The following is a 25681-nucleotide window of genomic DNA, read 5'->3' as shown; positions in this document are numbered from 1 at the left end:
AAAATGGCTCTTTCACAAAATTCCTCAGAGTTTTCTGTAGATGAATTAACAAACAGTTGGTTGCAGAGGGAGTTCTCTGTAGATGGCATGCTAATGAATTCTGACAGGATGAATGGTGCAAAGATAATGGGCTGAGCTGTCCACTGACTGTAAAGCAGAAGATGATTAAGGTTAAGGCTTCAGAAAAATACCCCCCAAAAAATGCATCAAAAGGAACAATTTGACTTAGGGGTTGAACTGCAGGGGTCCAGTTTCTCTACTAATGATTGATGTGTTAGTCAAATTCAAGCATCTGAAGTTTTACAGCAGTATCATGACTTGCTGCATAATTCACGATTGTTCTAATATTGCCATGCACTCTTCTTATCCAAATATGAAGGGTCAAGCAACATTTACTTCATCATCTTAATACTGCCTTTGAAATAAATTCAGATTCAATTAGATATAGAGAGTTATTATTTCATAATTTGATGGAAAACTTTTTCAAAAGAGAATACCTGAAATTAGATTTCAGAAGATGAAAGAAGATTAAATAATATTAGAAATATCTACTGAGGAATTGTTACGCAGTTTTTCTTCCAGAAAAATTGTCATTAAAATCATGGCCGATAAAATGAGGACTTTATGTAACAAAGGTGGCAAGACATGTGAAAAAGTTGGAAGACTTTTTTCAAGCCTGTAATCAGTAAAAAAAATATATAGCACTTGTTAGGCAGAAAAGAAAGTTTTGCTTCTAGAGATATTAATTTCTCTTATGCACAAAATGGATTAAATATCTCAGAAATTGCAACAGAATTGCACCATTTACCCTTTCTATCCTCAGCAGAATGAAAAGCAATCAAAAATATATTTTTTCCCCTTTTTTATATAATTTGTTTAGATGTTGCCTGCAAAAAGCACACTGAACTGTTCTAGACAGTGATATGTGTATCATCCAAGGTTGGGTCCTCTTATCTTTACTCAAATATCATCAGACCAAGGTGCTTTTCTTGGACATGTTTACAGAGAAAAAATAAATTCTACAAGACCAAACCAGAAAAAAGCAAACAGAATCTGAAAGTAAATTTGCCAACATATCAAACTTACCAAGCTTTCATAATTAGGCTCTGAGAGTTCTGAAAGAGTAATGGATCATTAACATCAGTAGGGTGCTGGAAAAAACTTTCAGGGAAAAAAAAAAAAAGAAACTTCAGCAAAGAGATAAATATATTTTTCAACACACAAGTATGGAAACTTCACTGTTAAACCATACCTTGCTGCTTTCAAGCTATAAAAAAGCCCCTTTTTTAAAATTAAAAAATATTAAAAGTTTTTGTTTTTCATAAAGTTATAATCTATCTTGAAGCAAAAAATCCTAACATAATTTAAAGATTTTGCCTTCAAAAACTTTAAACACTTCAACATATACAGACATTTTTTGCCATAAACCTCAATAAGATGATTCACAGGATCCAAAGCAGATTTCTAACTGATCAAAATCTTTTGAGAATTTTCTTCATAAAGTCTTGGGTGAAGGATAAAGGGCAATTGAATATTTCTCGTATTATGTTATTGGAATAATTATTATGTATTTTTAGTCTTCATATGCTTCACAGACACGTGACAAAGATAGGCTCCTCACAAATTGATGGTGATACTTTTGAGTTTTCTTCATCAATTCCACATGTCATTAGAAGCAGGAAGAGAAACAACTCCGAAGAGAATGAGAAAGTAGTTCCTGTATGCATAGATGTAAACTCATTTTTTACTCCATAACCTTACAGCACAGAATTAAGCAGAACGATTCTGAAATCCATTAGTGAATTGGCTGAGGGGATCCTTTTTCAGGGTCATATGTGTTAGGTAGGACTCCTTGACATTTTACTACAGCTGTTTTCTCTCATCCCTATAGAATTTGATATATCCAGTATTTTGGGAGCTATTAATGCTGCTTTCTAAATTCCCCAAAGACTAAACAGTTGAAGAGACACAGAGTGGAACAAATCAAAATTTCCAACTACAAACAAAACTGTAAAAATATATATATTGTAAGTACCCAAACATTTTATATTTTATTTTAAGGTCATGTTTATACATTGCATTCAGTATTCAAATGCCATTGTAATGTCATAGATAATTTTTTAGTCACTACTATTTGCTAGGCAGAAATCAGACAGCAATCACTGTGGCTATATAATTTCTAAACTGTTGAAAATACTGCTGTGAGACATTTTCCCATCCTGCATAACTACAATGCAGATGGAGTCTAAAGAGACTTTCTGCTTCATGCATTTGTTAATGATATTATTGACAAAGCATATACATCAGGCAGATTTGGCTTGACAGTCTCTGAGGTAGCAACTTCATCTCATTCCTAATAAGAAATTATGTTCCCCTATGACAGTCACGCTCTTCAAAATTTTGGGAGGAAAAAAAAACCTGCAAAAAGTGCCATTTAAAAAATGTGATTAGGGGAAGGAATCACTGACACAAAACAGTCAACATTTTCTTGCTGGAAATGGTCAAATTTGTCATTTTCAAACAATCCATCTGCCCTTAGAAACCAGAAAAACCCTGGCTGCTTCATAACATTCATAAGAGCTCCCATTTGAAAAAAAAAATATTGAAAGATGGGGTAAAATGTAGAACCACCTGGGAATTAACTTGAAAAAAAACCAAAAACATACACGCCCCAGAAAATTTAGCTGAAATTTCTTTCTGAATTGTAGACTGCAATTGATGTGCACAGCTTTGGCCTAATGGTACGCAAAAAACGGCATCACAAACTTTATTTTGAAGAAAAGCAGCTGCCTTTATTAATATGACTTTTGTGATAATTCAAGCAGCTAAGGATAAGCCAAAGGGGAATGCAGTGTGTTGGAATAAATTTTGATTTTAGATAAATCCATGTATTTGAGTGAGTGGAGCATGGGCATAGGAGGCATGTAGATACAGTGACATCAGAAATCTTTCAGTTACTATTGCTACAAAACATGTCTTAAAAACTTCATTTTTGAATACTTTGTTTACCACAAGAAGAGTTGAGTCATTTGAGCAGAAAGTGCTTTGAGTATCTGGACAGAAAACAAAATACTTTTGCCTCTTCTTCTCAAGTATAACTGGCACTGAAGCTATTTTTTCCCCCTAGATGTTTAATACATCAATCATGACCAGCTTTTGTGGAGGTGTTGCAATAAGATGAAGACAGAACTATCTGAAGTAACTGAAGTATTCCTGGGACTTGTTGCAAATTTAGTGTCAGCACTCTGTTTGTTTACATTTTAATCTTAGATTCAGTTTAGACAAGAAAGAATAAAAGAAAAACAAAACAAAAAAATCTTCATAATGGCTTTCATTTCCAGACACTTCAGTAGTGACATGCATAGCTAAGCACTGCAAAAGCATTTCAACATATGTTAGCTTCAGGGATAAGCATTGTTTGATTGGGGCATTCAATATCCTTAAGATGTTCACGTGTTTAAACGGAACTGCCCTGAAAAAGAATGCTGTCTGAAAAATAACTAAACCTCAACAACCCAGAGACCACTTTTTGCCCTCTTCACTTCCCAAAAAAAAAAAAAAAAAAAAAAAAAAGAAAAAAAGAAACTTAATGTGAGTTCTCTGTAAGGCAACTATATTTGAAAGACAGCAGGAACTGAATTTCTAAAAAAGTCCTTACAGCAAACTGTAAAACCTTGCCTACCTATCCAGGTTTTTCTAAAGAGGACAGAATGAACTATTTCCCGGTCAGTAGCTCCCAAAACACAGAAAATCTTTTATCTCAAGGAGAGAAAGAGAAAATTGCCACAGATCGCCACAACTTTATGTTTGCCCATAACAGTACATGAGGGGTGTACACTGCACAGTCTCCAGCTGGAAAGTTTTATCTCAAGAATGCTCCTGTGAGTCCAACTTTCCTGCTGTTTTCTCTACTTCAAAGTCGGGTAGAGAAGCTTGTAATGGCTTACCTCCTCTCAGTTTTTCTGAACTGCAGTCTTGGTGTATCAATACCTTTGACTTGGGGAGAATTACTTGGGGGTGTTGTTGACACAAAAAGCTCAACATGACCCAGCGATGAGCACTTGCAGCCCAAAAAGCCAATTGTGTCCTGGGCTTGTGCATCCAGAGCAGCGTGGCCAGCAGGGACAGGGAGGGGATTCTGTCCCTCTGCTCTGGTGAGACCCCACCTGGAATACTGCATCCAGCTCTGGGGTCCCCGATGTAAGAACACGGTGGACCTGCTGGAGCAGGTCCAAAGGAGGGCCACAAAGTGGATCAGAGGACTGGAGCACGTCTCCTAGGTAGGCAGACTGAAAGAGTTGGAGCTGTTCAGCCTGGAGAAAAGAAGGGTCTGATGAGACCTTAGAGCAGTCTTCCAGTACCTAAAGCTGAGGGAACTAACAGGAGTTAAGGATGTGTTTTTTTGATTTAAAGCAGATTGAGGAGAAAACTGCCAAACTCTGTAAAGGCACAGACACCCTACTTGCACACAACAAAATGTGGGCAATACCACACCTGTTAAAATCCACTGATAATCTCAGTTCAAGGTAAAAAATCCACACAGCTGAATTCAAGGGAGCAGTTGGCTCTGGATTTTCATACAATAGATGAAATATGACACTGAATTGAAAAGAACAGTTTGACATACTCAGTCCATCTGAAATTAGGTTTGAAGATAAATATATCATTAGGTGTATTCTCACATACAGGGAGGGCAGAAAATGTGCACCCAAAGCTATGCAGATGGTAATTATAAATGAAATTATTATTGTAAGGGGTGCTGCTCTGAGCAATACAAAAGATATCACATAATGGGGATACATTTCCCTTAGTATAAGATATACACAGTACATAAACACCAGTCTTTCAGTCTGCCACATGTCCAATTGTAATACAAGTTATAGCTCTGAAACACATCTGGAATTAATGATTAGCAGAGCATTCTGGAATACTGCTTTGATCAGACTTCAAATAATAAACAATTGCACAAACTGAGTTCATAATGGCTTAATTGCAACCTTTTAAGATGGAAGTCATTTTTTTGTGCTTTTGCAATGTTTACTTCATAGAAGCTCAGTATAGTACAGTATAGATAAAAGCATGAAATTGGTAATATTATTCCTATTGCTATATAATTTAATTTCTGTTGCCATAAACATATGTCTCTTTCATCTTTTTCCTCTGGTTTAAAAGATACTTTTTCAAATTGGTAGATAAGGTTTGTGGAAATGAAAACAAGACTCATTCCATATTTGTGCTTTCCCCTTAAACTAGTCATGAGAGTTTCAATTTTTTTAATCACTGGACTATAAACAGAGGGACCACTGAAATGCTTTTTAGAAAATCTGTGTTTACAGTTTACAGCTGTACTAACAAGTCTTTGAGCCATGCTAGTGGCTTGATTTGTGGTTTACTCTGTGACTTCAGCTCTGCTACTTATTTTCTTCAGGGACAAGATTTTTCAGGAGTCTTCTCTGATTAACTTAGCTTTTATGAGAGAGAACATTTGGCTGCTAGTGCCAGACTAATGTTTTAATGTAAAAAGCGTGTTAATTCTCTCTGATGATAATACTACTAAATCAAAATCACTCATTAGCCCTTAAAATTAACATCAACATATAAACATCAGTGTCAGCAGAACAGAAACTTTCCAGAAAGTTCTGAAGTCTGAAATTTAAGTGGCAAAGACCATAGCTAGAGTAGCAAACAGCATTAGCTTTTCTTGTAGTTATTTTAAAGCTATGCCAAGCCTATATTTTATGACTACTTTATGGCTGTCAGTAGAATTTTCACACATGCATAGTCACTGTTGACTGGTATTTCACCTTGTTTACAAGGACATAAACCATTTTATTAGAAGTTTAAAAATTCACAAGCCAAAGGAGACCTGTAAAATTTACTGTAAATCTATTCACAGATATCCTGCAGTCTTCTGAATGTGATCATCAGACATGCTGGTCTTAAGAGAAAACAGAACTGCCCGTAAATAAGCAGCACTGTACAGAAGAGTACTTTTTTTGGATAAACACTTTAAAACAATGGTAACTTCTTTGATGGGAGCAATCTAGCAAGGAGAGATATGCAGCTCAAGCCCATCTACTGCTTATAGCAGAGTACAGTATCTTCTGTGAAGTTTCTGATTTCAACAGTATGGAAAGCTATGAAGTGTAGTGGAAGAGAAGACACTCCTCCTGGTAAAATGAAGATTTTAGGGCCAGGTCAGTGAAGAATACCACAAGCTTTAGGTACTGATGCAAAAAGTGACAGAAAATATATTCTGTGACATATTAGACATTACTTGAATTGTCATTTGAGTGAAAATGGCTAAAAGCTCTATTTTCATTGAAGATAGGCAATATGAGGCAGGAAAGTCAATTAAACAGCATGGCTAAAAGGGCTGACAGAAAGCTAAAAGAATTCCCATGACCTATGGGACTAGTATCACTAATGAAGTATCTTCATGACATACCAGATCAAAAAGACAAATGGTCATGGGAGTTTTAAACAGTATTATATGAAAATGCTGGAAATTAAGATGTTTTAGAGGGAGGTCACAGTATCCAGTACCTGTAATCCAGTAGCAAATGTTTAGTTACAGCTGTACTGAAAAGACTATGCTGTAGTTGAACCAAGCACCTCATGAAATCCTCTAGCTTTGCCATCTAATTGATGTCTCTCAAAATGACACATTTTGGAATAATCAAAGAAAAAAAAATATATAAAGCAAACATCCCCTAATGTTTATCTTCATTTTCTCACCTCACCCAAAGACAACTATGAAACTTCAGTTGTGTCAGTATATGATTATAAAAAAAACATCTAATTATATGCATAATTTCATTTTTTGAAGGTATATTGGACATATTGATTGAGTATTCATATTCATTGACTTTTGTAAGCAAAAGGGATTTATAATAAAGGATGTCTGGAGAAAAATTCAAGTGTTTCAAAGTTTTTTATACATCATACAGGGTACATTTACAGAATTTCACAAGCGGCACAAAAATTGTTTAAAAATGCATGGGACGATCAAGACTGATTTGCATACTGACAGACTCATAGAACACTAACAGAAGAGCAGGGAGAGTATGAAACTTGAAGTTCAGAAATTAATATGTGCAATGATATATCACAGAATCACAGAATATACTGAGTTGAAAGGGACCCACAAGGATCACTGAGTCCAACTCGTGGCTCCACACAGGACAACAGTCTGCACTCTATATAAAGCCACAAGTCTTGAAGCAATGGGTCACAAACACAGGAAATAAAATCACAATTTCCCATATTCAGAACAGGTGACTTACCCCAAACACAAATTCACAAATCTCTGCCTCATCGCTAAACTACTACAGAAAAAATAGCGTATAAGGCTTGGGATTCAGAGAAACTTAGTGTCCTTCACAGTATTTAGAGGTTCTCTCTAGCTTTTTAAAGTGACTGAAGTCAACATGCTGCATTATTATGGATACTCACTTTACAGAGACAATAGGTCTCACTCGGGTAAGACAGCCTAACACTGTCTTACCTGACACATGTAAGATGTGAAAGGATCCAAAAAGCCCAAGGTGAAATGACCTTAGTGAAGCAACAGTCCAGAATAAGGATAGTTCTTAATACTTTCTCTCAAAAAGTATTACAGCACCATAGAAGTTGAAAAGCTTCCTTTTTGCTATACCTAAATATAGGTATATTACGTATAGAAATTATTAGCATATTTAGCTAAATATGCTAAACTAGGCATGGTCAGAACATGCATTCATCACTCAAATCTCATTATGCAGCATCTGAAATTCCTTGAGAGGCTGTGGCCATTGTATTGATCTTGAAGATCCTAACAAAACTATTAAGAAATAAGAAGAGTCTATGCACAAAACTTAAGCAACATTTAAGAGTGGATGATCAAATAGGTGATGCCTACAAATTAACTGTTCTGAAAAAAGGAAAAAGGATATTTTAAAAAAATACTCTGCTAAAAAGTGCATGCTAGATACACAATATAAATATTTTTTATTCTTTTTGGGGATAAAATAAAGAGTGGATTAGTGCAACACTGACAAAAGAACCAAGAGACTAATTCAGGGACTCCACAGGCATCCATGCAATAGCTAAAGACAGGATACAAATTCAGAGAGCCTATGAGGAGACACTCAAGACAATAAGTGACAGAAAGTAGAAAGATGGATCAGATAAAATTTGGGATGTAGTAAAAGAAATTAAATGCATTAATTATATGTTCATTCAATGAAAAACCATGTTGGGAGAAAAGCTGCAGTTATAGTCTGTTACAAGGCTTCTTTATGGCACAGAGGTGCTGTGGAAGATGATACTTTCTGCAGTTATTTAGGATAAAGAACTTTGGCTGTCATACTGGGACAAAAGACTGGGACAAAAGACAAAAGTTCCAGAATGAAGCTGAGAAATGTTCATGAGAACATAAAGTATTGGAACAAGTAGATTCAGTAGCAGAACTATAATGCTACATACAAGCCACTATCACCCAAACAGTGAAGACGAAAAATGGCTGAGAAACTGGGCTTTTACAATATTACAACAGTTGATGTAACAGGAGACAAACAGCTGTAAAATAAGAAGGAAATTAATTTTCAGCTGATAAGAAATTACTTAGCAGTGCACATGCCTCAAAAAAAAAAAAAAAAAAAGTCAAGAAACAAATAAAACAGACTGATGTCAATTCCAGATAGTATTTAATTTTCTTGGAAAATGCTTCCCAAGCTAATACTAGAATTCTGAAAAAAATCATGTGGTTGTAAAATTTTGTTTCATATTTAGAAAGTCCTTACTCTTATTATTTTGTTATATACTTCTGTCACCTTTTTTTGGTGTCAATGGTTTGCACAATGCATACACTACTACTGCTTGAAGGGCTTTCTAGTGTTCCCAGGGAAATCAGTTTAGACCCAAGAAATAGTTAACTGTATCAGTAAAAGCCACTACTTACAGAAAAAACATACAGTAATGTTTTTTCCTGGATTCCCAAAACTAGAAAATAGGAATTTCAGATTCAAAATTATTCTACCATTTGCTTCACTTCATGGAGACTAATTTCAAAATTCCTAATAATTCCCTTCTCCATAGCCCCTCCTCTCTGAACAGTGCCAGCACACCATGAAATTTTGAAGGCAACGCTGATCCACTGAAAGAAGCCATCTGTCTGGACAATTAACAAAGCATTAGGTACTGGTTTAAACATCTTAACTCCAAGCAGACTGTATTGTCCAGTGGCCATAATCCAAACAAAAAGTTGAACAGCAAGAATCAACAAATACTTACCAGTAAATCCCAAATGCTACATTTCAGGTTGTTCAACTCTTTTTCTCCAATTTATTTTAAAAAAATCTGTCTTTGGAAATTGTTTTTACTCAAGTTGCATTGTTGCTGTACTTTCTTCCAGATATTACTAATAGTAGTCATTAACTGGAATGCTATCAAGCATATCTGTACATGCAGAAAAGACTTCATAGCTGAACATTCCTGGTGTTTCACAATGATTTCTAAACTGAAGACATTTGATGCAGATGCAGAGTATATTAAGTGACAAAGTGTAATTTTTAAAGTCATTGTTTCCTAAACATAGTCACAGTTTAAAATGAAACAGGGTTTGATATAGAAATCACATGTGGAAAAAATTGTCTAGGGACTGCAAAAAGCAATAGAAGACAATGGATTTATATTTTCTACACTGATAGCCTGAAAATCACGACATAAAGCAAGATCTATGAGAATATCAAATGAAATGTAATGAATTATAAGCTTTGGCTGGGAACAAATATAGAAAAACATTCATGACAAATAGAAGAACAAAAAGAACAGTCCTAAAAGCAAAAATCTCAGGGAGAACAAGACAGAGGTGACATGTATGCAAGTGCTCAGAAATTTAGTATTCAACATATGGACAGAGATTGAAAGATAATGGTCACATCTGAACTTTGACTATGGATATGGAGTCAATGAATTCTACAGAAGACTGGGAAGATGGTTCTGGAAGACAGTAAGGAAGAGGGCATCCCTTTCATTAGGATTTCAGTAGAAGATTTTTTTTAAGTCTGGTCCTCCAAAGGAGCAAAAATAACAGCATTGGAGAGACTGCTGCCATTTCTTGTTGAAAAGTTGGGAAAACAACCTAAAGCTGCTTAACACTCCAGAGAAAAAAAGGGCAAGAAAAAAATACAAAATTAACTATGCCTACTTGTATGTATTATATAGACTTTTAGGACTTGCTGGATATCATGCTGTTTTGTTTTACTTATGAGCAACAAAATGTTTCATTATACCTGTCAGACGATCAAGTACAAGAACTGAATCAAATGCATTCCCTTAACAGAGCAATCTAAGATGATCAGAAACCTGGTGGAAGCAAGATGTCATGAACAAAAGCCAAGACCCTTCTGAAAAGCCTCTTTGTAACAAGGTTTATGATGGCATCTAGCTCCATGAACATCCATTTCGCAGATGGTGCAGAGGTATCCTTGAGTAGCTGTACTGGTCTGCATGGTGGCCAAGAATAACTCCAAGTTGGAGTTAATAAGTTGAAGAATTAAGTTCAGGGCAAATAAGTCAGGGTACTTATCAACTATATCAATACTTAACTATATATACTTATCAAATGACACTAACAGCAAAAAACTCATCCTGAAATATTCTGGACTCTGAAGGGTCTCATTTCTTTTCCAGAAGCAAGAGAATTTAAAGCATAAAAGAACAGCACCATTTTGAGGCTGCTAGCTGAATGACACCCTGTGGACTGAAACCACCTCGAAAGAATGACAGTTTCACCAGGAGCACCATAATTACTGCAGCTGTAATCACTGCGTGTCGGGTGGGGCTTTTAATCCTGAGAGCAGTCTCTGTTAAAACAGAGAGACTCCAGCCCCAAGCAGCCATCCAGGTGCCCATACAGAGAGTAGTACCTTACTTCTAATAACCAACTCAATAATTACACCTGTGAGAGGAAGGCTGGGTTTAGGATTACAGACTAATGAGTGCCCTACTATAGCTGACAGAGTAGTCCAATTTTTCCAGTTACACTGCATTCCTAATTTGTCAGCTCATATGACTCTTTTCTTACCTCAGTATAGGCTCAGAGTTTCTGAATATAGAAGACACAAAATAATTTTACTTTACAGATGACCATTAGACAGTTCCTTATTTCCAGTGTACTAAAAAGTCAACACTTTGTATTTCTATTAAAAAATATTTGATCACATACTGCATTTGCACTTATCAAATGAATATATGTAAAAATGTTCCAACAAAATCAGTCCTTAGAATAATGCTATAAATATGTCTTCAGAATAGGTATTAGCTTAAATGAAATGTAATGGAGCTGCCTCACAATGTTACTACTGAAAATTTCATTTACTTCATTGGAATACCTGTATAAGAGAGTAGACCAAAAAGAACACCATCAAATCCAAGATTTGAGATTTATTTGCAAGATAAGCAAGTTTCTTGTTTTTGAGTAAAGTAAGCAAATATTCTGTCCAGTCATCACAACAAATGATCAGCAATTCAAAAGACAGAAACAGAAATCTCTATGAAATTTGAATTCAATCATTTTCTGAGTAAATATGGGAAAAAGAGATAATATTAATACCTATATAAGCAGAAGATCTTAGAAATAAATTCACTGCTTTGGTGATAGTTATGTCTGCACTAGAAAGACATGCTCAGGCAGCTTTACCCCAGGAAACATTCTGGCAGCAAAGGCCTGCCACTGCAATAACTTGAGAAAAGGAACACAAAACACCCACTAGCAATGAAAAAAGCTTGCAATGAAAAGATGCATCACTCTTGTGACAGATGGGACATCCCAGTATAAAACAAGCACCAAAAACAAGCAGACTGCAAATTCTAGGCTGACTAGGTTACTTAAACTTATCTTGTACACCTCATTTTTTTCCATTCATACTCCTGCACCTCCACACTTGTAAGATGCAGCCATACCTTTAGGTCATGTGGCAGATAATAGCTACAAGTGGTATTAACAAGGTACAAGTGCAAGCTTTGCACAACTGTATAATCTCTTCTAGATTGTCATGAATTATGCATTAGAAATTCTTACCAGGAATAATTACAAAAGCAGCACTTTGTTTAAAATGATAGTATTCCTAATGCCCCTATAAGTTCTGCAGCATCTCAGAATTCTCTTTTTACAGAGAGTATAAATATCAGTTTTGACACAACGTGTAAAGGGGACCATGAGGGAGAGACCCAAGTCAACAACAACTTTAAAATAAGAGCCTTTCAGAAAAAAACTGACATCCACACTAGGTGGAAAAATGTAGGGGAAATAAAAGAGGAAAACAAAAAATTCAGCAGCAAACAAATTTAGCAGGACAAGTGAAAGTTGTTCTTCAATACAGGAGTAGTCATCTTTGTGCCATCCTCAGCACAATACCCAGTGGGGATGGATCATCCAAAGTGCAAATGTATGATGAGCGAAAGCACGTCAAATTCACAGGAAAATGCAGAAATAATTGAACAAAAGTGCAGATGTAAATACAAAATACTTTTGGAGATTGCCTACAAAGGAGACAAGTATTATGCCACAAAAATTAAGAAAATCAAGGCGGTTTCCCACCAAACAAAATGTTCATGGTAATTATCAGGCACTACAGTAGTGGGATGCACTGAGGGGCAAGAGAAAAAGGAATCAGAACATCTGCAAAAAACAATAGTATGTACACAAATTTGGAAGTGAAAACACAAAACGACCAATTATTTGCCAAAAAAATGTTTAAAAACCTTTGCTGCAAGAGCAAGAAAATCTGACTGCATTTTGAGCTCTACATTAGATATTTAATATATGCTAAGACACAAATTGCTGTCTTCTCCATACTTACCAGTATACAGAGGAGATGAAAAGCTCTTTTACTGAGCTTGATGAGGATTACTTTGTTAACTCTGTAGTCCTGAAAGTTTGCATCCAGAACAGTTAGAATGAGCTTGGCCAATGAAGATTATGTGTACATGATACTCACAAATACAAAAATTCCCATGGGAAGCTGTCTCAATAACCATTAATTAAAACACACCAAAGTTCTAATTTATGCTAAGAACTAAAGCCACCACTTGCGTCTAGGTGAAGCAAAGGTAAAGATTACTGTTCTCTCCCCCCTCAGAAATGCTGAATATTGTTCTCCTGTGTATGAGAGACTAATTTCTGGAGTGTGTATATCCACAAACAATACACAAAAGTATGAGTTACAATGTGCCAGCAGATGTTGCAGTAGGAAAAAAAAAAAAGTTAAATGAAAAGGTCCTTTCTGCAAAAACCTTTCTGCAAATTAGAGGAAACGTTTCTGGACGCATCTGTATCTGTAAATTCATGCACCCAAACTACACAAAATTAAGAAAACTTTGGTTTGAATAACTTCTGCAACATGGTAAAAATCAGTAGGATTTACATGTGCTTTAATATAAATGTGGTTCTGTACATACCCAAGACAAGACATAGCCAATGCTATGAAAATGCTTAGCAACACATGTTGGAATGTGTTACCTCATCAGGAATGGAGAGTAAGATGGGTTTAATAAGCACTGAAGAGATTCTCAACAATACAGTTTTTCAGACAAGGAGAAAAAAAGCTGAAAAATTACTCTGATTAATGAATGTAATAAAGAACAATGAGTTCCTAGAAAGTAGAAAAGTACAAATACATCAAGAATATACTTGTGTGATCTGACCAGACAACTCTAGTACAAGTAAAACAGTACAACTGTCTTTGTCCAAAGTATTAATTCCCATTTGTAACCCTACAAAGGACAGCACTGCAGTAGCAATCATTTGTGGTCTCTTGTGTTTTCTTTATTCCCAAGTGTGTTCTTGAAGCATTAATTTCCAGACTTAATAGCTTGCATACCTACTATATATGAAATTTCAAGTGGCTTCCTACAATGCACCCATCTCAGGATATATAGGTCAGGCACTTATGACCCATACCTTTATTCAAATTTATTAGAACACTATCAGTGATCCAACAAAAATCCTATTCCAACTCCAGAGTTATGGAAGACTTCTCTGCTTACCACACTTGGGGTTTAAGGCTATGAGCAGTACATCTGCCTTCTTACTCACTGGCAAGTATTGCAGAGATAAAAAGTGAAGTGAGACAGGCACCGACCTTGGTAAGAGATTTGCTATCGATTTCAGTAAAACCAGGATTTCACTTTTAGGGAAGTTATTTCCAGAGATCAGGCATACTTCTGGAGATGGTGCTCCCTTGCAAAGTGGAAAGGTTATTTTGTAGAAAGACTAACAGAATTTGATATCAACCTTTCTTTGACTAGCAAAGCAACAGTCAAGAGGTGATACTTTTATTCTCATTACAGGAACAGCAATGCTATGTAATACTGGTACAACAGCAAAGGCATATAAACTGACAGAAAATACATTCAGGCAAGGAGGATCATAGAATGGGTTGGGTAGAAAGGGACCTTAAAGATCATTCAGTTCCAACCCCCTGCTGTGGGCAGGGACACTTTCCACTACACCAGGTTGCTCAAAGCATCATCTAAACTGGCCTTGAACACTTCAAGGAAGGCAGCATCCAAAACCTCACTGAGACACCTTCCAATGTATTAATATTTTTTATGTTGGGGCAAGGTGATTCCAAAGGGATTTCTATGAATACCTACAGCACCTGAAAGCTGTATTTGATGATTGAAAAGGTCTCGTTCAGTCCTGTGTTCTAAGTGAGAGCTAATTCAGTGACAGATTCAGGGAAGGTTCAGAGATATATGGAATAATGGGAATGAAGGGAAGAACCTAGGTTTTAAAAAGTAGATTAAATTAAGTGAACCAGCATGTTAGTTGCAGTACATTGCAAGACTCAAATTACAGAAGGCAGACCTCATCATTACACTGTCAGAGATAATCTAGAGACATCTTTAATGCAAATAACTATTATAATTATGACAGGGCATATTAATGTAAAATACACAAACCTTTTTATTTAAAGACCATGAACTCTTCATCCAAAATGAAACAAAAATGCAGCTGAAGTAAATTACTATTTTGCATTTATGCAAACTTTGATTCTTCATAATATGCAACTCCCATATTTTCAAAGTATTCCTAATAAAAATGTCATAGCCTAGCTGTACTGGACTCTTTCACCTGTGAAAATGAAAATACTTTTGTCTCCCAAATACAAACAGGGAGATGAATGCATCCTTAAAAATCAAATTAGAGTAAGAAGTAGAAAACTGTTTATCAGTCATTCTGGAAAACAAACATAAAATGAAACCTGTAGTCACTACTGGGGAAAAAAGAAAATTCGTAATATTTTCCCAGAATGCAAAGACCTGGTGAAATTTCTGCATGGTGTGACTGGATATCAATTTTCAAAGCTGATCTCTATAGTCATGCCCATTGACCACTTTGGTTCATCTCCACAGAGCTGGCTACTTTGTGTGGCTGAGTAACAAAGTTCTGGCAGCTGCACCATAACCTCAGCAGGCTTATACTTGGTGCAGTTGAAACAGCTGAATAAAAAGAAGTCACATTGACCTCAATACCAAGCATGGAGCTGACCTCTGTCAGCACAGGGGCAAACTACCTCTACTTGGTAACCTCTCCCTGAATACAAATCAGTTTTGCTAAGCTTGCATCTGCAGCCAAAACCAAACCCCACACAAACAAACAACCCCATGGTGATATGATATAAACAGACCTTATACTTCAGCACCATGTGTAGAACACCACATACACATCATGCTGAATGGGGTTTCTGTAGGCCTAAATGAAAAAAGTACATATCCAGTCCAACTTTCACAATAAAGGTAGCTGAACAGTCAGTTTAAAGGTGTTAACTGAAAATATAATTAATCTGAAACCATCCATAAACCTTTCCAGCTGCTTAGTCTGTGTTTGACTAGAGAATTTCAGTGCTTGGTCACGCATATAAGTGTTTAAAATTGGCTGCTTCTATTTTCTCTTATTTTAGAGGACAGGGGCTCTTAGGATAGGGTAGAGAGCCCAAATGAAGCATTGAAGGACGTTAGTGGAATTCTAGCAATGGAAAAGATGAGTCCTCCACCACCAAGAAAACCCAACCCACCACCCTGCCCAAAACCCAAACAACCAAATTCAAGTTCCCAACTCAAGCACAGGATTCTCTGATATAATCACGACTTGAATTTTTATGAAGACCAGTAGTCTAATACCTTTTCTTCAAAAAGCATATCTAACTACACAACCTGGTACTATATTAGGAAATTTATAAAATTAAAAGAATGAGCTGAAAATTTTTACTTTTTGTGTGCTTCTGCAAGGAAGGGAAGTTTACCTCCTCATTAAAAAAACCTACAGAACATGAAACTTTTTACACATAATGGTCAGTGACTACCACAAAGCTACTTAGAAGCTACAGAAGTTACTATCCAGATGTTGTAAACAGCTTTGCTGATGACTTTCAGTTGCTGCTCTACTTGAAAAAAAAAAATTGCAGCATGCTTGTCATTGGAATTTAAGGGCACTGGTGAAGTTCATTTGCATATTTTTTTCTCTTTTTAAAAAGTAAGAAGCTAATCAGACCTTTTTTTCTATCATTTAAGGCAGAAACCTTGATTATCCCACCTATCTACCTGCGACTTCAGGAGGGCTAGGTTTGGAAAGAACTTTGGATTTGTTTAGTAGCAGCATTTGTATTATAGTCCCAAGCATTACTTAACTATGCACATTAAATACATCTTCATTAGTTCATTCAAGAAGCAAACATTTTTTGCTTTGGTAACAATTTGTTTTCTGTTATCCTGAGGAATTCTTAGTAGCACCTGTCCTCCTGAAACAGATGCCTGTAATTGTTTCTCAGGAGCAGAAACGTGGTATTTAAGGCAGCTCAGAGATGTGACTAGATGAAAAAAACTGCCAACAGCAAGGGAGGCAAGTTCTTATTGACATTGCAAAACTAAACTTTGATGCCTAGCATTGAATTGACAACACAAAGTTTTTATTGCCCTAGGAAAGCAAGCCTCACCAGAAAAACAGAATGGACATCGCCACACCAGCACTGGATGCCTACTCTTGGTAGCATTTTCTGTCACTAACTTAGACTTGCTGATGTCTGACTGCTGGAAAGACATGAAATGTCCATGTTATGAAAGAAAAGTGGATAGTGTGAAAAGAAATAGGAGAGATAAGAGCAGAAGCAAATTGGACACTGCTAACGAAAAAAATAAGATGAAAAAAAACTTTATGAGAAAAGGGAAAACTCCTCAAAAAATAACCTAAAAGAGGCAGCAAATAGTAGACCATATGAGTATCACTGCCCACTGGCAGCAGCTACACTAGAAAAAGCAATGTCTCTAAAAACTTCAAAATGCACAATCTTGCAAGAATAAATATCTGAGCTTGACAGACGCATTAGTAAGAATTAATTATTTGGAATACTCACCTCTACCTAACTAACAGCACAGCACTATTTAAACAAGCCTTTGAAGCAAACCTTTGATTCAGTAAAGTATTCAATCAAAACCAGTCTGAGGAACAACTTTATTGAAACTGTATTTTTATGCTTGCTTCCGTTCAACAATTGGCAAAATTCAGTATCTCCTCTAAACTTTTTCCCTCCTCCCAAACAGCTTACCATTTTTAATACTGGAAGTTATTAATTTCTGAAATAATGTTCATTGCCATCAACATCTCAGTTTTTATCAGAACCCTGAATTTGTGCTATAACTTGATCTTCTAAGCTCTCTTCCTTGAGTCAAGGATTTGTCGGGCTACCCAGAGTCTCTCAGGGCACAAAACGAAGTCCAAGGTTCACCTGTGACAAAAAGAATGATTTCATTAGTCTCAATTCACAAAAGGAGTTTCATTTATTAGATAAAACAATCTTTACTAGAGCATTTAATATTATAATTTTAAAACTAAAAAACAAAACATCATCAAGAACAACATTTTTCTGAAAAGGCTGATGATATCTCCAATCTGGTTATCAAAAGATAGCTCCATCCTTATTTTTAAAATTTTTGTTCTAGAAGATGCATTAAGAGAGGAGCACTCTTCAACTAGATTCTTACACTGCTTAAATCAAAACCCAGGGCCAGTTTGAAAAGTCTCCAAAATTAAATTCTTACTGATAGATTCCCAACCCTAATTCTGCAATGGCTGTAATATTCAGCAAAGAATGAAAAAAAAATCATAAGTAGCTGTGTTACTTAGTTCTTTCAAGTGTGACTTCACTGATCTGAAGAGATTTTAGAGAGACTACCCTTACTCAATATTACCCTTGAGTTCATTGTATTCTTTTGAGCACTCACAGAGCTGTCTTCACAGAACTCTTGGGATCTAAAGCAGGTGAGGCAGATTGAGCATACAAACATTGGGGTTTTTTTCCCTTTGCCATTGCCATCTCATTCAGAAAAGTAGCTACCACACATAGGTAAGTTTAAGCATGTGTGCAGTCCTAGTGAAATTAACTGTATCTTGTTGCCCTGGGGCAATGTCAAACTTCCTCTATGCCTTCTTCACTAGTAACACAGTTTTAGCAACAAAACATTTGGGCCAAGGACGTGGAAAACTAGAAAAAAGTACAAAACCCCAAATACACCTAGCACAGAACAGAGATCAGTGAGAAGCAGGTGAATGCAGCTTTCTGCCCTGATTTAGTGGGTGCTAGTTACCAGCGTGGCACCAGTCCCTGGATTATCCCAACCCATGCCAAGTGCTAGCAGACAGGACAGGCACACAGGAGCGAGGCTGAGACTGCTGGGCCACCCTTCCCACACTGGACTCCACTGGAGGGGGTAGTCAGGGAACCTCTGGACCTCAGCACATGAAGCACCCAGAAAAAAAGCAACCCGCCAGGCCAAGAGAAAGTTTCAAAAGGAAGAGAAAGAAGAGCAAGAGGTGTAATACCATTCAAGAAAACTTTCATCATTGACTTTTCGAATGGTCCAGTTCTGCAATCACTGAGTACCCAAATCCACCTGTCACCAAGAGAACAGGCGTGTGTTGACATTTTAATGTCACTACCAGAAAACTAATCTCCATAGTCAAAGACTTAGAACTGCTCCCTCACCTTGTTCTTGATGCATTGTTTTCTTGGTGTGGGTAACAACAAAGGCATAAGGATACCAGCAATCACCAAATTTGTGTGTAGTATTACATAAATCACTTAAATGATCTCCTCGGTTTTCTGAGATGGTCTGATTCGATGTTGACAGTTTCAAATAAAAATTCCACTTGTTACAAGTACTAACAGTTTTTTAATACACCTTCCCTAAGGCTAGTTATTGCATCTTCCCAGGGTGGATCTGTTGAATGACCTTATTTCTGATCAATGAATATTTATAAGGGTAAATGAGACAAGGATTTACACAAAACTTCTTTTTAAAATTATCCTCTCTCATTCTTTTAAAAAATTAGCTATTAAAGAAGGCACGTCAGTTTAAAGTTCAAGCTGCATGAATATGCTACCAAGCTATGGTCATTAAAATCCTTATGCCTTGAATGTTTCCCTTGAACTTTGTTTCAAAATTAAAAAAGATTACAGATATCATAAACCAAATTCAGTCTTTGTGTAGGTCAGCTTTAAATTGCAGCTGTTCCCATCAGGACTGAATTGGTGTCAGGCACCTCTTGGATTACAAGCCACCATAAAAGAAATAACAGACCAGAACTATGAAACTTATTACAAGTCAAGTACATTAAATAAAAGAGGATCCTACCAGTTGTATCATCAGCTTCTGTGTCTAGAAGAGCATCTATTGAAGCCATGCTTGTGCCTATGAAGGAGTCTGTAGTATCAGACACTCCTCGCTTGCTGAGACAAACTTCTTTGAGTTACTGACTTCTCTGCTTTGATCAGTGTCTTTTACTAACCTTCTGACTGTCAGGAAGGTTACACCACTTGTTGAGAAGGTTTTTCTAGGCCTTCCTACTATTCCCCAATGCACTTTTAAAATTGTAAGTCCACAGGTTCAATTTGTAGTATCTTCCAATACATATGTATATAATAGAGAGTAGGACAGAGATGAAAGATGTTTTCCCCCACCAAATCCACCTTTTTGTGAAAGGGTTAAATACTCCTTATTTCTGTTAGTCCTCTCTTGCAAAGAGGGAAGAAAATCTTCAGTGAGATACATTTTCTTCAGGAGGTATCTTCTGTTCCTCCCTGACCTTTTTCCAGTGGAATTTTCATCCTGTGTCCTTTTTCCTCAATAAATGTGCCAGCAAGACTTAATTAATATAAGTTGTTGCAAAAGTAGAAGTTTTCTTATTACAATTCTGTAAAAAGTTGTAACTGCTTTTGGCATTACCAGGTTACAAATTACTTGTATGGATAAATCAGATTATTTTCATTGTAATCTCTTCCTGAATAATCTGAACTAGGAAACCAAGACTTGGGAGACTTTAGTCTTCAAACTTACAAATATTAGGCCAGGGTCTTCTAAATACTTACTCCCTTTTATAAATTTATTTGCCTGAGTAAGCCCTAATTGAAGGCCCAGTTAAAGTGGTGCTCACATAAATAAAGTTATTCCCAGGCACAGGTTTTTGCAGGATTAGTCAAGCACATTTACAACACCTTTTTAGAACTTGTGTTGTTTCCAAAGATTCCTTTAATTCATTTACTAAACCCCTCCATATTTTAAAGAAAAAAAGCCCTCAAACTTAAGAACTTTAAAAGCTTGCTCTTATTTTTCTCCTAAATCAAGACTACAAACTATTCACCACTTTGTACCAAGTATGTACTTGTTTTAATTAATCTTTAATTTCAGAGGGTCAAGCAGTTATCTAGTTCATGTTCCAGTCTCAAACAACTTATGTTCAGAAGAATGCTCTACTCTCCTAGCTGTTGCCAGTTTATTGCAGCTCTTAACAGTCACTATGACAGAAAAGGCAAGAACAAGAAATGCAGTAAGAGCAAGCAAGTGAGCACATGTTGAGATTCAGGAGGAATTACACGATATCTACAGCAGAGATTACGTACACACATAGAGCCCAAGGATTCAGTTATGTCTCCAGAAAAAAGACACCATGTTTATTTCAGACTTTACCAGACTTATCCATATTGCAAACTACCCACAAAAGTGCTAAAGCATAGATTTATTAATTAAGGAGGAGGACAATATCACCTATTCCCCTAGAGTAACTCAAGTAATATGCCTGTCTCAATCCTTTCTCCCTCCATCTAAAAATCCTCCAGGGAAAAAGGGTAGTCAAGTGCTCACTTGGACTCCTGGAGTTGGAGTCTCCTCTCAATTACATGTACGTGTTACCCTGCCAGCTCCTGTGAATGAAATTTCTGCCAATGAAAGCCGGAAGGTAATATGGCTTTCAGAATTTACATCAGTGGCAATTGCAGGGAAGAAAAAACTAAAATCTGTTACTCTTCATTTTCATATTGTGTGTGGTATTCCACTATGGCTGAATGAAACTGAAGCAGACAACCCACTGGAATTACCTGAATTAACCTTAGAAAGATAAGCATGCCACTGTTTGCCAGAGCCCAATACTAGATACCTTTCTTAGGCCAGCTCAAGTTCCCCCTGAGATGAATTTTAAAGCATTAACTAACGAACTTAGTGCAGTAGTAATGAAGACCCTGACAGCCCAGTTGTGAAAAAAATAAAAGCAGCTTCTCAGTTGTCATGGAGTGAAATTCTGCTTTCATTACCAGTACAGCTCTCCTCCCATGCTCCTGTATTTTTTTCAATGAAAGATGCATAGGGTTTGGAGTGCACAGATTTGGTACACGTGCGCAGCAGCTGGTCTGACATGATAAAGCAGAATGAATCTGAAGAAGTTCCTGCCTGTCTGACCAATAATCCATGAACTAAGAGGGATTTACTCAATAGACCAGCACAGATTCTATCCTGTCAAAATTAGAGACTGATTTTTTTTTAAAGTGCCTAAAGCTGTTTTCTGTTAGATGTTTTCCATTCCCCAAAGACCTAGACAGCAAAGTAGGAGGCGAACAAAGGTGGGGGGAGGGAATTGTCTGAATCCTGCAATGTTTACAACTTCGTATTCGCTTGATTTGAAGCTCCAACCAGAGAATTTGTTACTGAAGACATTTCTGTAACTCAAAGAAAATCAATCAGAAGAATAGCATCCAGCATGCACAGACACACACTGTATGCCAAGGCAGCATCCCCGATACCATGCCTAAATTTAATTCTTAAATACGACTTACTTGCCATTTTCTTTTTCTAGGTGGGAACTGCCGAGAGCTAAAAATACCACCAGGATTCAGTGGCTGGAGCTAAAAATACCCTTTTCCCGCTCGATTACCGACTCGGCAGGAAAGACGGAGCTCTTGGCATCTGTCACAGCATATAACCGCCAGCTCAGGATGGAGACAAAGAGCCCAGCCCCGGAGTTCCGCGCCCGGGGAAAGTTTCGCCGGCAGGCGAAGAGGCCACGGGACCCCCACCCACCCCAGCCCGGGCGGCGCCCCCGGGCCTCCCTGCCGCCCCTTACCCGCGTTTCGCAGCTTCTTGTTGCGGTAGACGGAGAGGATGACCAAGAGGTTGCCCAGCAGGTCCACCGCGATGGTGAAGATGAGGATGGCGGCCAAAGTGGAGGTCACCCAGGGCTGTCGGCGCGGGGCGCCCTCGGCCGGCGGGTCCCGCGGGAGGACGGAGCTGTTCAGCTCGCTCTCGTTCACTCTCATCCTGCCTCCGAGCCTCCCAGGGCACAGCCGGCTACCGGCGGAGCGGGCGCTCTCGCCAGCGCTGCCTCCGGCGGGGGCAGGGCAGGGCAGGGCAGGGCAGGGCAGGTCGGGGCGGGGGTCGCGGTCGCCCTGCGCCGCGGGGCTGCCCGCCCTAGGGCGGAGCGGGGCTGGCAGGAACGGGCGCACCTCCCATGGCGGCCGGCGCCGCCACTCCAGGCAGGAAGTTTCCCCGAAGTGTGCATGTGCCGCGGCGGGACACTTTTATAGGCCGCCCGCGCCGCCGCCCCGCCCGCCGCCACCGCTGCCGCCAGGTGACACCGAGCCGCCCCCGCGCCGGCACGTGCGCGGCCGGGGCTCCAGCCGCCGCCGCGCGGCGCCACAGCGCCCCCCCGCGGCGCCCGCGCCGCCCCATTCACGCCGCGCTCCGCTTCCCCATTCATGCTCCCGGCCGCTCCATTCAGCGCCGGCCGCTCCATTCACCGGCGGAGGCGCGGCAGGGATCGACGGGGCTTGCTGTCTGCGGTTGGGTGGTTTGCAGCGCTCGGCGCTATTTTTAGCACTCCTGGTTAACGCCGGCTCTTAATTAGGCGCCCGCCGAACTCCCTTCCCCTCCTCCCCCTCCTTTATTTAACATCGCACCCGCACGGTAACGTGAGCGCGGCGAGAAACCTCCCATCGGGGAGCGGGTCGGGGCTGCTATAAAAAGCTCCTCGCGAAGGAGACAGGCTGGCTGGGCAGGGGGGGCGTCTGAGGACCCGCGTCCCGGGAGCACCACGTGCTGCCGCAGCGAGGGGCCGGCGGGGGGGACACGCACACCCTCGGCAGCCCCCCCTTCCTCCTTCCTCCTCCGCAGCCTTTCTTCCTCCCCCGCACCCTGGGCAGCGGGGGCGGTCTGCACAGGGAAGACAGAGAGAAAGGTAGCGGGGATGCCCCGTGCCACCCCTACGAGCCCGGTGATGGCTGGATCCCCTGTTCCCCAAAAGCAGCGTTAGCTTCAAAGGAAGGACGGAACAGGGAGCCATTGCCCAGCCGTGAGGAGGACCCAGTTGACTGAATAGGGTATCCCTTCACCCTCTCGTGCGGTGGGCGCTCTGGTAAACAAAAAATAAATAAATATTTATTTTTTTTTTAAAGGCACTGTCTTCTGACTGAATCTTCTCGCTTGCATGGCATAGAGCTGCTGAAAATCTCTGAGCGAACTGGGCGTGGGAATCACTCTCCCATTCAGGATAACGGGCTGCGAGTGCGGGTGGCAGTGCGCGCTGTTTTCCGCCGAGCGCAGGGCTGGGCGCGGTGCTGGCGGCCAGGGGCTGCCCCGCGCACCCACCGCCACCCGCCCGGAGCGCTCACGGGGGTGCTGCGACCGGGGGGACAAGCGGGGAGTCCGCGGCGGGGGCGCGGGGCTCCTGCTGGCGCGGCGCAGCCTCCGCCGGCCGCCGCGGAGCGCGGGCGGTGTCGTGCGCGGCTCCGCGCGGGGCGGGAGGGGCGCATGCGGCGCAGCCTGCGCCCAGCCGCCCGGGCTGACGGCGCTGTGTCCCGTGGCAGCCCGAGGTGAGGGATAACCAAAGCCGCCGCTGTGACCAGCACTTACATAACGCGGCGGGGGTGACTGGACACCGCGGGAGCGGCCGGTCCGCAGCCGCGGAGGGGCGCGGACAGGCAGGGCGGTGGCGGTGGCGGCAGCGGCGGCGCCCCCGCCCTGGCAGGCGCCGCAGTCCCAGCCTGCACGGCTGAGTGCCGGGGAAACCCCGAGCTTCCCCTTCACCCACGGTTTTCTTGCACCACCGCGGGCAGCGGAGCGAGGAGCACCGTCGCTCAGCCTCCCGCTGGTGAATGAGACCGCTCGTGTTTCCTGCGGGAAGTGCTGATTTATTTGATCACTTATTGACTTATTAAAAGCTCAATATTATGGCAGCGTGTTTTCCCGCCGCCCCGATAAACAGCAGTCCCGGGGAGATGTGTCGGCACTACAGAGCATTCCTTCCAGCTGCTTCCCGAGCAGCATCCAAAGCCCATCCATCACTGGAGATGGAGAGCAGCAGCCCGCACTAGAACCCCTCGGCGCGGCGCCGCAGCTCCTGGGCAGAGGGTGGCACGCCCTGACAGCCACATCCACCCACCACCAGCCCCCGCCCTCCACCCCCCCGGCAGGTTAGTGCATGTGTCCGTGTAGGTGCATAGCAAGTAGGTTATCAAGCTGTGGGAGAAGATTAAAAATAGGAGGAGCCAGTATCAGGGGGATATCAGATCAAGGGCAGCCACACGTGGAGACAGGCAGAACTGCCTGGTCCTCAGTAGACCTCCACGGGTGTTTCACTGGACGGGGAGGGGCTGGCTGCCCAGAGACAGCTGTGAAGTTTCACAAGGTCAGGTATTTTTAACCAGAAGGTAGAGCGATGATGAGGATCAGCCCATGATTTTGCTTCAAAGAAAAGGAATCTGGTCCATGCAGGAACTGCTGTTATTTGTCTCATTCCTGGGATGTTCAGTGGCATATTTGCTATTTAGACCCAAAGGGGAATGGAGATATCACTCCATCCATCCATCCATCCATCCATCCATCCATCCATCCATCCATCCATCCATCCCATTTTAGTCTTGTTAAAAGAGTGTGCTCTGGACCAAGGCTGCTTGTGTGGTAGGAAGGGAGCGCTTCTTGAAAAGAGGACTGAAGATGTCCTAAGGTATCACTACCAGAAAACCCTAGATGAGAGCTAAGGGTGACCCAAGCACCAGCAAGGGCTGGTGCTTCCATCCATCCATCCATCCATCCATCCATCCATCCATCCCATTTTAGTCTTGTTAAAAGAGTGTGCTCTGGACCAAGGCTGCTTGTGTGGTGGGAAGGGAGCGCTTCTTGAAAAGAGGACTGAAGATGTCCTAAGGCATCACTACCAGAAAACCCTAGATGAGAGCTAAGGGTGACCCAAGCACCAGCAAGGGCCATGATACATTGAGAAGCCTTGTGCTGCTGCTCTGTGTGTTGGATTTGTTTCCTGCAGAGTGGGAGACGGGCATCAGGATGTGGGTCAGGCTCCAGAAGGAACCACCTT

At 40.2% G+C, this 25681-nt stretch overlaps 1 protein-coding gene across 1 annotated transcript in view; it reads right to left on the bottom strand.

Moving 5' to 3' along the window:
• The window catches only part of MTNR1A (melatonin receptor 1A), a 51438-nt gene extending 27702 nt beyond the window's left edge, over positions 1 to 23736 (bottom strand). The window contains exon 1 of the mRNA XM_068186874.1: positions 22436 to 23736. Coding sequence (XP_068042975.1) covers positions 22436 to 22628 — 193 coding nt within the window. The 5' untranslated portion in view covers positions 22629 to 23736. The remainder of the gene's footprint in view (positions 1 to 22435) is intronic.
• Positions 23737 to 25681: the final 1945 nt, after the last annotated feature.

This window comes from Anomalospiza imberbis, chromosome 4 (genome assembly GCF_031753505.1).
Source record: "Anomalospiza imberbis isolate Cuckoo-Finch-1a 21T00152 chromosome 4, ASM3175350v1, whole genome shotgun sequence".
NCBI lineage: Eukaryota > Metazoa > Chordata > Aves > Passeriformes > Viduidae > Anomalospiza > Anomalospiza imberbis.
The sequence above is the reverse complement of the archived record's forward strand: the minus strand, read 5'-3'. Positions and strand labels throughout refer to the sequence as shown.